General features: G+C 43.0%; 8 protein-coding genes across 8 annotated transcripts; 4 read left to right on the top strand and 4 right to left on the bottom strand.

Moving 5' to 3' along the window:
• Positions 1 to 36: 36 nt before the first annotated feature.
• On the top strand, positions 37 to 2,166 carry CANTADRAFT_89938 (RNA-binding RNA processing protein; the record flags this gene model as incomplete). Its single annotated transcript, XM_020211630.1, has 1 exon — positions 37 to 2,166. One exon carries the CDS (start codon positions 37 to 39, stop codon positions 2,164 to 2,166), a length of 2,130 nt encoding a protein of 709 aa, XP_020065510.1.
• Positions 2,167 to 2,603: 437 nt separating this feature from the next.
• Positions 2,604 to 4,640, bottom strand: CANTADRAFT_89937 (aspartate--tRNA ligase; the record flags this gene model as incomplete). Its single annotated transcript, XM_020211629.1, has 1 exon — positions 2,604 to 4,640. One exon carries the CDS (start codon positions 4,638 to 4,640, stop codon positions 2,604 to 2,606), a length of 2,037 nt encoding a protein of 678 aa, XP_020065509.1.
• A 440-nt stretch (positions 4,641 to 5,080) lies between these two features.
• KTR4 (putative mannosyltransferase) lies at positions 5,081 to 6,469 on the top strand (the record flags this gene model as incomplete). Its single annotated transcript, XM_020209718.1, has 1 exon — positions 5,081 to 6,469. The coding sequence occupies one exon, from the start codon at positions 5,081 to 5,083 to the stop codon at positions 6,467 to 6,469; it is 1,389 nt and encodes a 462-aa protein (XP_020065508.1).
• Positions 6,470 to 6,570: 101 nt separating this feature from the next.
• CANTADRAFT_49939 (uncharacterized protein) lies at positions 6,571 to 7,473 on the bottom strand (the record flags this gene model as incomplete). Its single annotated transcript, XM_020209772.1, has 1 exon — positions 6,571 to 7,473. One exon carries the CDS (start codon positions 7,471 to 7,473, stop codon positions 6,571 to 6,573), a length of 903 nt encoding a protein of 300 aa, XP_020065507.1.
• A 245-nt stretch (positions 7,474 to 7,718) lies between these two features.
• RPP1 (RNA-binding RNA processing protein) lies at positions 7,719 to 8,603 on the top strand (the record flags this gene model as incomplete). The annotated part of the gene is made up of 1 exon (XM_020209599.1): positions 7,719 to 8,603. One exon carries the CDS (start codon positions 7,719 to 7,721, stop codon positions 8,601 to 8,603), a length of 885 nt encoding a protein of 294 aa, XP_020065506.1.
• Positions 8,604 to 9,198: 595 nt separating this feature from the next.
• Positions 9,199 to 9,798, bottom strand: ELA1 (elongin A; the record flags this gene model as incomplete). Its single annotated transcript, XM_020209764.1, has 1 exon — positions 9,199 to 9,798. A coding segment is annotated over one exon (600 nt), but the record flags the coding sequence as incomplete, so codon positions are not given.
• A 452-nt stretch (positions 9,799 to 10,250) lies between these two features.
• Positions 10,251 to 11,365, top strand: PDR16 (phosphatidylinositol transporter). Its single transcript, XM_020207600.1, has one exon. It carries the CDS (start codon positions 10,264 to 10,266, stop codon positions 11,308 to 11,310), a length of 1,047 nt encoding a protein of 348 aa, XP_020065504.1. The 5' UTR covers positions 10,251 to 10,263; the 3' UTR covers positions 11,311 to 11,365.
• Positions 11,366 to 12,100: 735 nt separating this feature from the next.
• On the bottom strand, positions 12,101 to 12,925 carry CANTADRAFT_21608 (exosome non-catalytic core subunit; the record flags this gene model as incomplete). Its single annotated transcript, XM_020206717.1, has 1 exon — positions 12,101 to 12,925. One exon carries the CDS (start codon positions 12,923 to 12,925, stop codon positions 12,101 to 12,103), a length of 825 nt encoding a protein of 274 aa, XP_020065503.1.
• Positions 12,926 to 13,106: the final 181 nt, after the last annotated feature.

Here is a 13,106-nt window from a genome sequence, read left to right as displayed (position 1 = left end):
AAGCTAATCAAAGGGCATTACTACTCTACTACCAAAATGGCCAAATCCACCTCTAGAGGAAGACGTGCCGAGAAAAAGGCAACAAAGGAAGAGAGTGAAGTCTCTTCTTACCAAGAATCAATTTCTGAATCTGCCGAAACAAACGAAACAGAACAGACTCAAGAGCCAAAAACTCCATTCTTTGGTTTAGTTGATGCCAATGAGCTCGACTACTTCAAGCAAACCGAGTCCACTCTTAATATTAATGCATTTGAAACCCCAGAAGAAAGAGAAGGCTTCATCAGGTCCGTTTTGGAGGAAGCGAAGGGTAAGGAGTTAAAGTTGGTCACCAACCAAATCTGTTCCAAATTGATGGAGAGATTGGTTTTATTTTCAAGTGACAGACAGCTCAAGAATATCTTCCACCTGTTCTTGAATCACTTCAATTCATTATCATACCATAAATATGCATCCCACGTTTTAGAAACATTATTAGTGCGTTCTGCCAGATTAATCGAGAAAGAATTAGTTGGGGAACAAATTGAAGCAGAAGAAGACGATGAATCTGAAGACATCCAAATAACCATGGAAGCCCTTTTCATCAAAATGCTCAACGAAATCAAGCCATCTCTCAAGACAATGATTAACCACCAATATGCTTCTCACGTCTTGAGAATCATCCTTTTGATTATCGCAGGTAGAGAATTACCATCTACCACTATATCTAATTCTACCTTGAGATCAAAGAAGTCCAAAATTGCTAGAAAGATGATTGAGATTAAAGACAACGATGATTTCAATAAATCATATCAAATCCCAAGCTCGTTCAAGGATGAGTTGAGAGACATCTGTCAAATAATCGCGAGAGGACAAGATATAAGATCCATGAGACAATTATCTATTGACAAGATTGCTTCTCCAGTTGTGCAATTATTATTACAAGTAGAAGGCCTTATAGATAAGGAGAGAAATATCTGGCATTTGATCTTCTTAAAGAATTCCGAAGACAAGGATGATAAAGAAGGTGCTTTTATCGAGCATCTCTTATCCGATCCTGTGGGTTCGCATTTCTTGGAAGCAATTATCAAGAACCAAGGTGTCAGAGGACAATATATCGAAAGGCTCTACACCTTATACATGAAGGATAGAGTATTGAAATTGTGCAAGAGATCTACTACCGGAGTTTATATCATTCAAGCATTGCTTTTCAAATTAAAGCCTAGAGAAGTCGAGCACATTTTAGATGAAGTCATCCCTGAATTATCCAACTTGATTAACATTTCCGAAAACCAAAACTTGGACCTTGGTCAAAGAATAATTGACGGTTCCATTTCGAGAGGAAACTACAGAAGAGATGAATTGATTGAGCAGTTGTTCAAAAAGTTTGCTCCTAACTATAATCCCATCAGACCATCTAATGATACTTCCACCGAGTTCTTGGAAAATGTATTGCAATTAACTGGATCTACTTTGGGTAACAAGAGAGACGACTGGCCTACTGCAGAAGAAAGGAGAAGATCCTTATTCTTGGAGAAGTTGATGGAGTATGATGGAAAATTCANAATCTGTGTCTGGTTGAATTTCATGGCCCTTCCTGTGGAGAGATTAGTACAAATGTGCTTGCATGGAGTTTTCAGTCATGTTGTTGAACATTCATTGGAATTAGTACTCCAAGAAGACGGGCAGGAATCCAAAGCGAATCTAATTTTAAGGAAGAGATTGCTTAATCAGTTTCAAAACGAAATTGTTGGTTTGGCTTGTAACTCGTATGGATCTCACATTGTTGACAAGCTTTGGAACTTTACTGTTTTCTTGCCAATGTACAAGGATAGAATTGGTAGCGAGTTATTCAAGGAATCCCACAAGGTTAAGGAAAGTACATATGGTAGATTGGTTTGGAAGAACTGGTCAATGGAACTCTTTTCTCGTAAGAAGTTTGATTGGAAGGCATTAGTTAAGCAGCAAGAAAAGGAGTTTTTTGGTGAAAATGATGAAGCAGAGACCACCACCAGAACCAAGAAACCAATCGAATTGAAGATGGAAAGATTGCTCGAAGAAAAGAAGTTGAAGGAAGAAAGAGCCCAAAAGGCAGAACAAGGTTACTTGAAGAGAAAGTTAGAAGAAGATTTAGGAGAATCACATGAAAAGAAGACCAAATTAAGAGGAAGAAGAAGAGAAGTGAATTGAAATCATATGAGCACATCAATTTATTGAATTTTACGAACATCTCTGACTAAGTTTATCTAGTAGAATCTTAGTTCAGCCACATTTCATGTATAGTAACAGTTTATAGTTTTTACCGATAGAAAAAGATTAAGCGAGTGACATGTTCGTAAAGTGGTCTCTGCATTTATCAAAAGAAAAAGGTGCTAAGAGTTTGGTTACTACATTAATTGCTTCAATAACTTGCGTGCAGTTTTGATTATTGATGTCAAGACCTTGAATTAGCTGGATAATCTTTTCTTATTGAAGGATAATACATGTACAACAAAAATCTACACCTTTAGTCATTTGTGAAAAAGAATCCAATGATTGTTCCTTCTTTAGAGTTTTAACTATTTACAAGATATGCAAATGAGGTCTGATAGGAGCTGGTGATATCCCAAATATACAAGTGGATTTAATCAGTCGCTGACCTCAATAAAATAATCCTTCAATCTATTTTCACCAACTTCAGTGGGACTTTCAACAACGGGGTCAATGCCAGATTGGTTTTTGGGAAATGCTATCACGTCTCTAATACTCGAGCTTCCAATAAGCATTGCGCAAATTCTATCAAATCCTATAGCCAAACCAGCATGAGGGGGACATCCCATACTCAAGGCTTTCAACAAATGGCCAAACAAAGCCTGATAGTTCAGAATACTAAGAATTTCTTCAAAAATGTACTGCTGCAATGCAGCATCATGAATTCTTCTAGAACCTCCACCGACTTCAACCCCATTGATAACTAGATCATAGTGCTCGCCTCTGACCTTTAATGGACCACTTTCTAAAAGGTCATAATCCTCAAGTTTAGCCATGGTAAATGGATGATGTGTAGACTCATAAGATTTGAAGTCATATAGAGGATATTCATCAGTGGAGCTGGAATTATCAACAGGATTGAATAATGGGAAATTTACAACCCACGAACCAACAAAGATGTCTTCTCTATTGTATTTGTCCAGGACAGTGCCATCCGCCTGCAATATTGGGCGATTCCACTTGTTTGGAAACTCGGTGATTGCAAGCTGACGGAATCTACCTAAGGGTGTTGGATTCTCATAAGGAAATTCTGATCTGGTGGAGAAGGCAATCACATCACCTTCTTTCAAATTGAGCAAGCTCTGAAGCTTAGAATCATCGAAGTTTTCAGTTTTACGAAAAACTTCCTTCTCCACAAACTTTTGGTACCAGTTTTCGGCCGATTCGGCAGTCTTCAACGCTAACACTATTGGCTTTCTTCTAGAATAACTGCTCTTGTCAACAAAAGCACTAGGCAACTTAAAGGGTTTCGATGGATCAAAAGCTTCTCTAAGAACACAGACTTCTATCACTGGAAAATCGGGGTTGGCAGAAATGAAAAAGTCGGACAACGGCTGAAATCTCAAATCTGATCTCAAATCTGGCTTATCGATACCATAACGGGTGAGAGCATCAAAATAGTCAAGCTTAGAAAATTGTAGCAGATTCGCTGGTGAAATTTCTGGGACGTTCTCAAGCACTTCACCGTTCAATCGATAGATACTTTTTCCTTCACCCTTCCACACGCTGGTGATGACATCTTCGACCACCACACCAACTTGATCGCTGTTATCAATGAAGCTCATCTCCATATCAATCTGAGTAAACTCAGGTTGTCTATCGGAACGTAAGTCTTCATCTCTAAAACATTTGGCCAACTGGAAGTACCTGGTAAAACCCGAAGACATAAGAATTTGCTTATATTGCTGGGGAGATTGTGGTAATGCATAAAACTGGCCCTTTTGCCTGGTAGGAACCAAAAATTCACGGGCACCTTCGGGGGTGGATTTGAATAAGAGGGGAGTTTCGATTTCCGTGAATCCATGATTATTCACAAGTACTTGACGTGTGGTCATAGCAGCCTTGCTTCTCTTTCTCAATGCTTGCTGGTATTTAGGAGTACGGAGTTGGAGGTATCTGAATTGACCGGGAATATCTTGTGGATTCAAATGCTTCAACTTGTCCAATCTGGCAGCATCCAAATTCGAAGAATTCAATATTTGATAGTCTTCAACCACAAGCTCCCATGTACTAGAGCCACCCACTTGTTTTTTCTGAATGTAGCCAGTGACACTGATAGAGTCTTCCACTCCACTGGATTTGAGTAAATCAAACAAGCTTGGGTTAGTGGACTCTGGGGTCAATAATAACTGGGTGACTCCTGTCTCGTCCCTGATTTCCGCAAAGCTGCGAGTTGTCATTATTCTAGGCTTCTTGTGGAGGTGTCCATTGAGGGTAATTCTCAAGTTTTCACTGGTAAGGAATTTGTCCAAATTTTGGTTGATCTGGTGGATGGAGTGGGTAGCGACGGGGAAGTGGAACTTGGCCACTGTGGAGGATTTTGGAGGAAGCTTGGAGACGAAGCGTCTTGATACCTTGTATAGCCGCGTTGGGTAACGCACGGCACCAGGGCCATATTTCCATCTGGACAACATTGGATGGCCACAGATAGTGGCATCATTTTCACCAGCGATAGAGCCCCGCGTGACAGTGGGTCACGTGTGGTACTTTAATGCATAGCCCGATTCGTCCTAAGCGAAGTTCAGGCTGATGCCTTTCGGAAATGGTATCCCCAATTTGCGGCGATTCCAAGGCCACGATAAGTGCTGCCCCACGGAGATAAATCTATTCCGGCTACAACTCCGGCAACTAACAGTCAGATAGCACCTCGATTCATTTCAGGGACCCTCAATTGCTCGCAATCGCCGAGTTCTCCTGCAGGAAGCTGTAATTTTCGTTGCAACACGAGTGAATACTGAAGTGAAACTCAACCATTCCACCACAGGGTTAAACAGTCACTGCCATACTTCGACGCGTCCTCCACAGTCAGTCCACAGTCAGCTCACAACTAGTAGTACTAGCCTGAATAAGCGCCATGCTATCGCTCAAACACTCGTTGCGGTGGGTGTACCTTCTTGCAGCATGCAATGTAATTATCATTCTTGCTATAATGGTATATCTTGATGCGACTCCCCTCGATCAGGAAGTCAGGCTGACAATCAGAGAATCCATACAGTCATTGACCAATAAGTTCGACTTTACTTACCTCAAGGGGATCAACAAGGACTCCAAGGGGAGTGCTCAGGATACAGGGTATACCCTCGAACCGGGAAACGTCAAGTTCAAGTTCGTCAACCCCAAAGCCAAGCAGGGTGATCCCAAGGAGATTCTTGAGCAGAACACCCGCAAATACACCGAGGTAATGAACCAAAAAATTGCAGGCCCCAAAGACTTCGATCTCGACCTGATCAGGGCCCCCAGTGATCCTGGCACCTACGAGCATGCCAATGCCACGATAGTGGCATTGGTCAGAAATAGTGAGGCTATTGGCATCGGCAGAACTATCAGAAAGTTCGAAAGGAGTTTCAACGGGAAATTCAAATACCCTTACACATTTATCAACGACGAGCCATTTAGCGACAAGTTCAAAAAAAAGATGCAGTCCTACTCGGACGCCCCCATGGAGTTCATCACTATCCCTCGTGAATTGTGGGATAGGCCAGAATCCATTGATGCAAAGAAACAGGATGAATTGATGCAAATCATGGAGGATCACGATGTCGGATACGCCAAGATGCTCTCATATCACAATATGTGTCGTTTCTACCTGGGAAACTTTTACTTGCTCCCCGAATTGCAAAAGTACCGTTATTATTGGAGAATAGAGCCAAATGTTGATTTTTACACCGATATCAAGTACGATGTGTTTAAATACATGGAAGCCAAAAAAAGAATTTATGGGTTTACCATAAACTTATATGATATCGATAGATCGGTGGAAACTCTCTGGCCTGAGACTTTGAAATTCTTGAATAAAGGAGATAACTACAAGTATGTCAACAAGAACGGGGCTTTCCAATGGCTCTTAGACGACTTACAAAATCCTCGGAATGCGAAAACTGCCAATGGGTACTCCACCTGCCATTTCTGGTCCAACTTCGAAATAGGAGACATGAACTTTTTCAGAAGTGAAGCGTACATGGAATGGTTTAAACATTTGGATTCTACAGGGAAATTTTACTATGAAAGATGGGGTGATGCCCCAGTTCATTCCATAGGATTGGCATTATTCGCTGACAAGAAAGATATTCATTGGTTTAGGGATATTGGCTATTCTCATGATCCATACTTGAACTGTCCTCATAGCGACGACACAAGTGGGTGCAAGACGGGTCTGCTGGGGCAATGGGAACATTTGCTAGACCAAAATTGCATGGCCAACTGGATAGATTATTCCATGGAGGATACCATAGGAATTTATTGAATGTAGTCGTGCTATGCATGGATTACAGGAATTTAACTATTAGTTTATAAATCTTTTCATTAATCTAATTGATGTATGACTATGGTTGGAGTTTGAGATCACTATATGGATCCCTTTACCAAGTAGATGGTATCGCAATTTTTGAACGATGTATTGCATCGGTCACTTGCCTTCATCAAAGTTGGCACTTCATCCTTGAGCTTGAAAATATTCAATCGTTCGGACAGTTCATTAGTGGAGTTGTTGAAGTTTCTAATACTCAACTGATCTGCTATCGAATCTAATGCCCTGCCGACTGGCCAATTCTTTGATATGTAAATTGGCTTTTTGTCTTTGTCGATGTTGATTTTAGACAATTCTTCCGACTCCACAGTTTCTGAATCTGTATTTTTTGGGTTAATGTACAAGCACCAGATATAAATTCTATCACCCACAGCTACCTTGATATCGCCCTTTGCCAGTTTTCTCAACAACGCCAAATCAACCACGCTATTGGTAGGCTTTGGCTTGGGAGTTTTGGTACTGGAAGTGAACAATTTTCCAAGAGTGCTTCCACTGCTCAGATTTTTCTTTTTCTGGAGCTTTAGAAATTTATTGAACTTGCTGAAAGCATTGGAAGCATTCTTCGCCACATCACCCACTCTAAACTGGGTTTCCAAGATTGTGGTTGGCTTGGGCTTTGCAGCAGCCAACTTTTGTTCGACGGTACGCTTATTAGCATCTCTGTCTGGGAATAATGATTGAACTGAACCAAGGTGGTCGCTGTGCCGGGAGATCACCTTTCCTTTTTCGAACTTAGCCTTTCCCTTGCAATCGTGCTGATCAAGGGTTCTGTGGTTGGAGCAAAAGACTTGGTTGCAAAATTCACACTGGAATGGCAAAAAGTCGAGCTGGTTACATTTTGAACAATTCTTGCCTATGTCTATTATACCTTGATCATCTTTGTTAGGAGCTTTTGTGCGGTCAATGAAGAGACCAGTGGTGTTGATTTCGGCTTTTGACATCTAAAGTGTAAATGCAGTTGTATGAGATTGTAATTGAAAATGTAGAAGTAAGAAAACAGTCCAGACAGATCTGCCAGCAGATGTGGTTATTTATGTGGTGGTCTGTGGCGGTGGCAAACTGAATGTCAGCATAGGTCACTGGCCTCAAAATCATGTTCCGCGCCCAGATACGAAGGCACATGATCAGTCACATGACCTGCGTATACAAGCATCGCCAAAATTGGTCCGATGCCAGGCTCACCACCATGCTTTATGACCTCAATGTGCCGTGGCCCTCCAACGGGTACTCGGTTCCAGCAACCCCCTCCCAGACAATAGGCTTCAAGAATACCATCGTGACCCTCTACACTTTGGGATACCGACAAATAGCCATCAATTTCCAATTACAAGAAAATGTCAAACTCCCTATAAATCAACCAGAAAGGTTAAATCCTATACCCATGAACACATTAAGAGATGACCTCTGTGAAAAATTCCCAGGTTTGAAGCTATACAGCAGAGTAACCTTGATTGTGAATGATCCTTCTAAGTGTCAAGGATTAGCCAAGCTCCAGGGTCACTTTGACATTTTGGCTGTACAGCCTACATCCGAAAAGGCATTACAGCTTTGCACCATAAACCTAGATATTGACTTGATTTCGTTCAACTTTGCTACCAAGCTTCCATTTTTCATCAAGCACAAGACAGTAGGCAGTGCCGTGGACAAAGGAATTAAATTCGAGATATGCTATGCAACAGTGGTGGCAGGCTATGGGGCAGATCTGGGGATAAATAGTCAAATGATTCGTAAGAATTTTTTCAGCAACGTGTTGCAATTAATAAGAGGTTGCAGATCCAGAGGTATCATAGTATCCAGTGGGGCTACCCTGGCTTCACAAGTCAGGAACTCGGGTGACGTCTTGACTATATTGAAGACTGTTGGTTTGGACAACAGCAGGGCAAAAGCCTGTGTCACCCTCAGTCCAGAGAGAGTGTTGGTGAACGGAAGATTACGGGTCCGGTCGTACAAACAAACCATTTTGGAAGGTAATGATGGAGACTTGGTAGGAAGCGAAGACGTCCCATCCAAAAAGAGATTAGCAGACTCCTCAAGCGGAAGATTGTTAAAGAAGGCAAGAAAAGGAGAATAGATGCTGACTGGTGATATACGTCGTTAGTCGTTATATTATGATCATGCCTACGGCAAAGATATAACTAATTAAATATTGATGAGCGTATGGCTTTGATTTTAGATGGCGGCGAGGTTTCTGTAGTTGTAGTCTTTGGCCTGGGTCTTTTTTCAGGCTTTGCCCTCTTATTGGTCAAGAAGACCGAAGGTGGAGGCCGCCTCTTTCTTTCAGGTGCAGGTGATATTTCAGCAGGCTCGTTGGTGGTCCTATCAGTAGGTTCGGTTGGGGTGGCGGGACGTGTCAGGGATATAGGGGCAGGTGGAGTTTGAGCAACTGAGCTAGATTGGCGCACTGGCGATCCAAAAGAAGTACGTGGTGAAGATAGCGTGCTGGGCCTAGGCGACCCTTCTCTTAACGAGGCCACTGACCTCACCATTCCAGATGATCTTTGAGGTGCTGGGGTCGCTACTTTTGGAGGACTCGAGTGGTGTGTTGAGGCAGCCCGGTAAATTCCCGGACTGCTTCTGTTTAGTGCAGAAATAGATGGGGAGCTATTGAAACTGGTGATTCTTGTCGGCCTGGGTCTTCTAGCATTGATAGTTTCATTTTTAGCGGATTTGAATGCATCGTACGGATCATAACGACTTATTTTCTGGGGAAACATCATTGACCTATTCTGTAAGTCTCTTCTAGCTTTGCTTAAGATAGAATTACCTCGGATAGCCGGGGTGTTGAATCTTGGAAAGCCACCAGGGCTTCCGGACCAATTCTTCCTTTTCACGGTGGGATCTTTTAGTAATTCTTGGACTTTGACGATCTTATTGGCTGACTTCTCCAGCTTCAACTTTTCAGTTATCCGTCTTAGTCTCCTTGCCAGATCATTCCGGAAGGATTCTCGGTCCTCGAGATACTTGTGGTATGCTGCTCTGTTGGGCATCACTTCTGTTTCCACCGCCTTCTTGGTGGGAAGGGGTCTGTTAGGAAAGTCCTTCTCGATAAGGATACGCCATAGCTTGTCGGACTCAGGAACAATCTGGGGACTAGTTGACTCTATTTGGTTGAGTTGTTTTGCATTCATTCGCTCAAGGACAGGGGCCAAAAGATGGAACGGCGTAGCACCTATATCATTGATCTTGCCGATATTCTGGATGATTTTGTTCGTGGCAAGCTCTGCTAGCGACAAGAACCGCCTAGGGGGGTTGACTTCTGCGGACATGTCACGAGCGAGTAGGACTATGTGGATGGGAATGGCGTTGGAGGGATAGATGGCTGCAATTAGGATGATGGTTATAGGAAGATGAGTAGTGCTTGGTAAGGGCTGAGGTAAGCGGAGCAATTGGCAATGCTGCACGACGCAACTGTCATCTGCACGTGAGGAGCTGCCGATCAATTCTGGTGCCAGAAGATCGCAACGCGAATCTATCGATGAGCAGGAAGATGCCTGGAAGCCAAGGTTGCCCAGCAGGAAGAATGCTCCGGAACACACCGGAACAATACCCGGAAAGCCTCTGTAGTGCCACTTCTCTCCCTGATTTGTCCGCTGGCCGTTGCCACCAATTTTGCGACAATCTCACTAATCCCGATGGTGCGCGTTCGCCGCACGTGAGCCCTGGTGTCAATCCCGAGACGGGTCCATATATTGCCTTCATATCCATTATTCCAGGATAAACTGTACTAGAACATGTTGTGGAGCAAGAAAGACACAGACTCGGGCAACAGCTCATCCGCCACCTCCGTCAGTGATTTTGGTGAGCCTGTTCACACCCCATTTGAGGCCCCCAGCAGCGAGTCCAAGGTGCCAAAAGAAGCATCGTTAGACAAATCCCAGCAAGAGAAATACAGCGAAGTGCTCAAGTTCTTCTCGGACCCCGAATTGAAGGTTCCCGTGAGTGAGGCCAACCAGAAGGACAAAGATACCTCGAAATACCAGCCATTAACCGAAGACGAAAAGTCCTGGTTGACCAGAGAGTGTTTCTTGAGATACCTTAGAGCCACCAAGTGGGTCACCAAGGATGCTATCGACAGAGTGACGCTCACCTTGGCATGGAGAAGAGAATTTGGTATCAGCCACCTGTTCGAAAAGGACAACAAGGTCAACGGTGAATCGACTTCAGTCGAAGGTGAAACTGGTAAGGAGGTTGTTTTGGGTTATGACAACGACTCCAGACCATGCTTGTACCTCAAGCCTGGTGCCCAGAACACCAAGGCTTCCCAAAACCAGGTGAACCACTTGGTTTACATGTTGGAGTCCGTGATCAATTTTATGCCTTCCGGACAGGATTCGCTTGCGTTATTGATCGACTTCCAGCCACGTAAAGAAGGAACAGAAAAGGGCAAGATCCCTTCGCTCTCCATTGCCAGACAAGTGTTGCACATCTTGCAGACCCACTACCCCGAAAGATTGGGTAGAGCCTTGTTGACCAATATTCCGTGGTTGGGATGGACTTTCTTGAAGATGATCCACCCATTCATTGATCCATTAACTAGAGAAAAAATTATTTATGATGTTCCATTCACCAATCATGTTCCAAAACAGCAATTAGACAAGGACTTCGGAGGCACTGTCAACTTCGAGTACAACCACTCCAAGTACTTGCCAGAATTGATTGCAATGAGTCAAGGAAAGAAGGAGAAGTATATGGAGAGATTTGTCAAGTTCGGGTCTAAGGTAGGCTTGTCTGAAGTGGACTTGAGAGGAGAGGGCGAGGAGCTTCGCTACCCATTATAATTAACTACATATGTATAGAACCTTAGTAATAGATATTTAATTGAAAGAGTGACAATAACGATTTTATAGCAAAGTTTTGGTTTAAAAACAGCTAGTAAGTGGTTTTGAATGGCTTACGCTTCTCATTGGAAGGCTTCGTTACAAGAGACTTTTTGTGGTCCAGTGATGATTTACTGCTTTTGGTTCTTAAAACTTCTATTTTCTGGCTAGAACTTTAGTTTAATTTACTTACTCAATATAGTTCAAATTCTTAGAAATAGAAGTCTAGAGTACAAGATAAACTTTATAAGCAACGTGTGTGCTATTTATTTACATGGTGTTCTAATTCATGTTTACTTTTCGCCAGCCTCTAGTCGAAGGTTAATATATGAAAGAAATTAATAGATATATGTGGGATTTATGATTTACCATGCATGAAGGCCTACGACTCAGGCAAGGCTGTTTCTAGTACGACTCAAGAAACTGGTAGACTTAGAGCCATGATCGTTTAGATACTTATTCTGTGTCAGTAATCTACTCAGATGAAGAATTAGCTCAGTTGATTGATTTGAATTGGAAATAATCATTTGGTTGAAGAATGTTACGGTCGGTTTGCAGTATGTGGATTGCGCTTGAAAAATATACATATAACCAATATATTTATCTCCATGAGGAGTAAGTTTAAACCCTTCCCACTTCTAATTCTTCAACATATGCATCCTCTATTATATCTCCACTTCGCAAAAGCCCTTGATCTATTCGATTATCTAAATCACAACAAACGATCCTAACTTAATTGCTCCGTAATCACCTACTCAGTAAATGGCTTTGCACACTTTCTCTTTTCCACTACACCACTGGTCTTGTCGACCATAGTTTGCCAGTCCACTGGGAACATTAAGTCACCACTTCCATTCTCACTCTTGGCGAATAATACCCCCAAGTCATTCTTGGCTGTGCTCAAGTAGTAGTTGGAACCATCACCCAAGGAAATAATAATGGCTCTGACAATGTCACCTGGCTTGAAGCTCTCGATGATTTTAACCTTGTCTCTATCTGTGGATCTAACATCCTGGGACCTTATGATCCCCTTGAAGTTTTCGCCTAAGTCATTCGTGACTGCGCTGGTGAGAGTGGACTGGCTGGAGGCCACAGTTTGGTGGCTGGAAAATGCCTGGGAGCCGCCTCCGTATGGTACAGAGGTATGAGCCAACTCACCGTTGGCCCCAACACCTGAATCTTGCAAAACGTTTCCGAACCCTTCCACAGTCAAAATTTCACAGTAAGCTTGTCTGGTATTGATTTTGGTGATTTTGACTAAAACAACGTCGTTCTCCTTGGGCAAATTGATCGAGATCGAATTGGACTCCCTGAAGTCCTTAGATTCCTGCTCGTAGGCGTGGTAGGTGTTGGACTTGGGCATCACTGAAACCAAGAACAGCTGGACCTCGGAACCCTCGTCCACTTCGTGGTAAACGACCTTGCCCACCACGGTGGCCACTATTACGGGGATACGGTTGGCTCCTTCTCCTATGTGGGACAAGATGGCTCCCTTGCGAGGGTAGTATTTCTGGATCTTGGAGTCGGCAAGCTTGTACGCTGGCGTGATGTACTGGCCGGGAATGACTATGGACATGGAGGATGAGATGTGCTGGTGCTGATGGGAGATGTGATGCTTCGAGATGAGTGCTCCTGACTGACTAGTGCAGTATGGTTGTTGCAGTGACTAATGAAGATGCGATGGGCGATGAGTTGAGATATCTACGACGTTTTGTGCGAATATCAAAAGTCTCACCAATGGTAAAAAATTCATCATC

The sequence above is a fragment of the Suhomyces tanzawaensis genome (assembly GCF_001661415.1).
Source record: "Suhomyces tanzawaensis NRRL Y-17324 unplaced genomic scaffold CANTAscaffold_3, whole genome shotgun sequence".
Classification (NCBI taxonomy): Eukaryota; Fungi; Ascomycota; class Pichiomycetes; order Serinales; family Debaryomycetaceae; genus Suhomyces; species Suhomyces tanzawaensis.
Note: the sequence above shows the minus strand (reverse complement) of the source record. Positions and strands in the feature narration are given on the sequence as shown.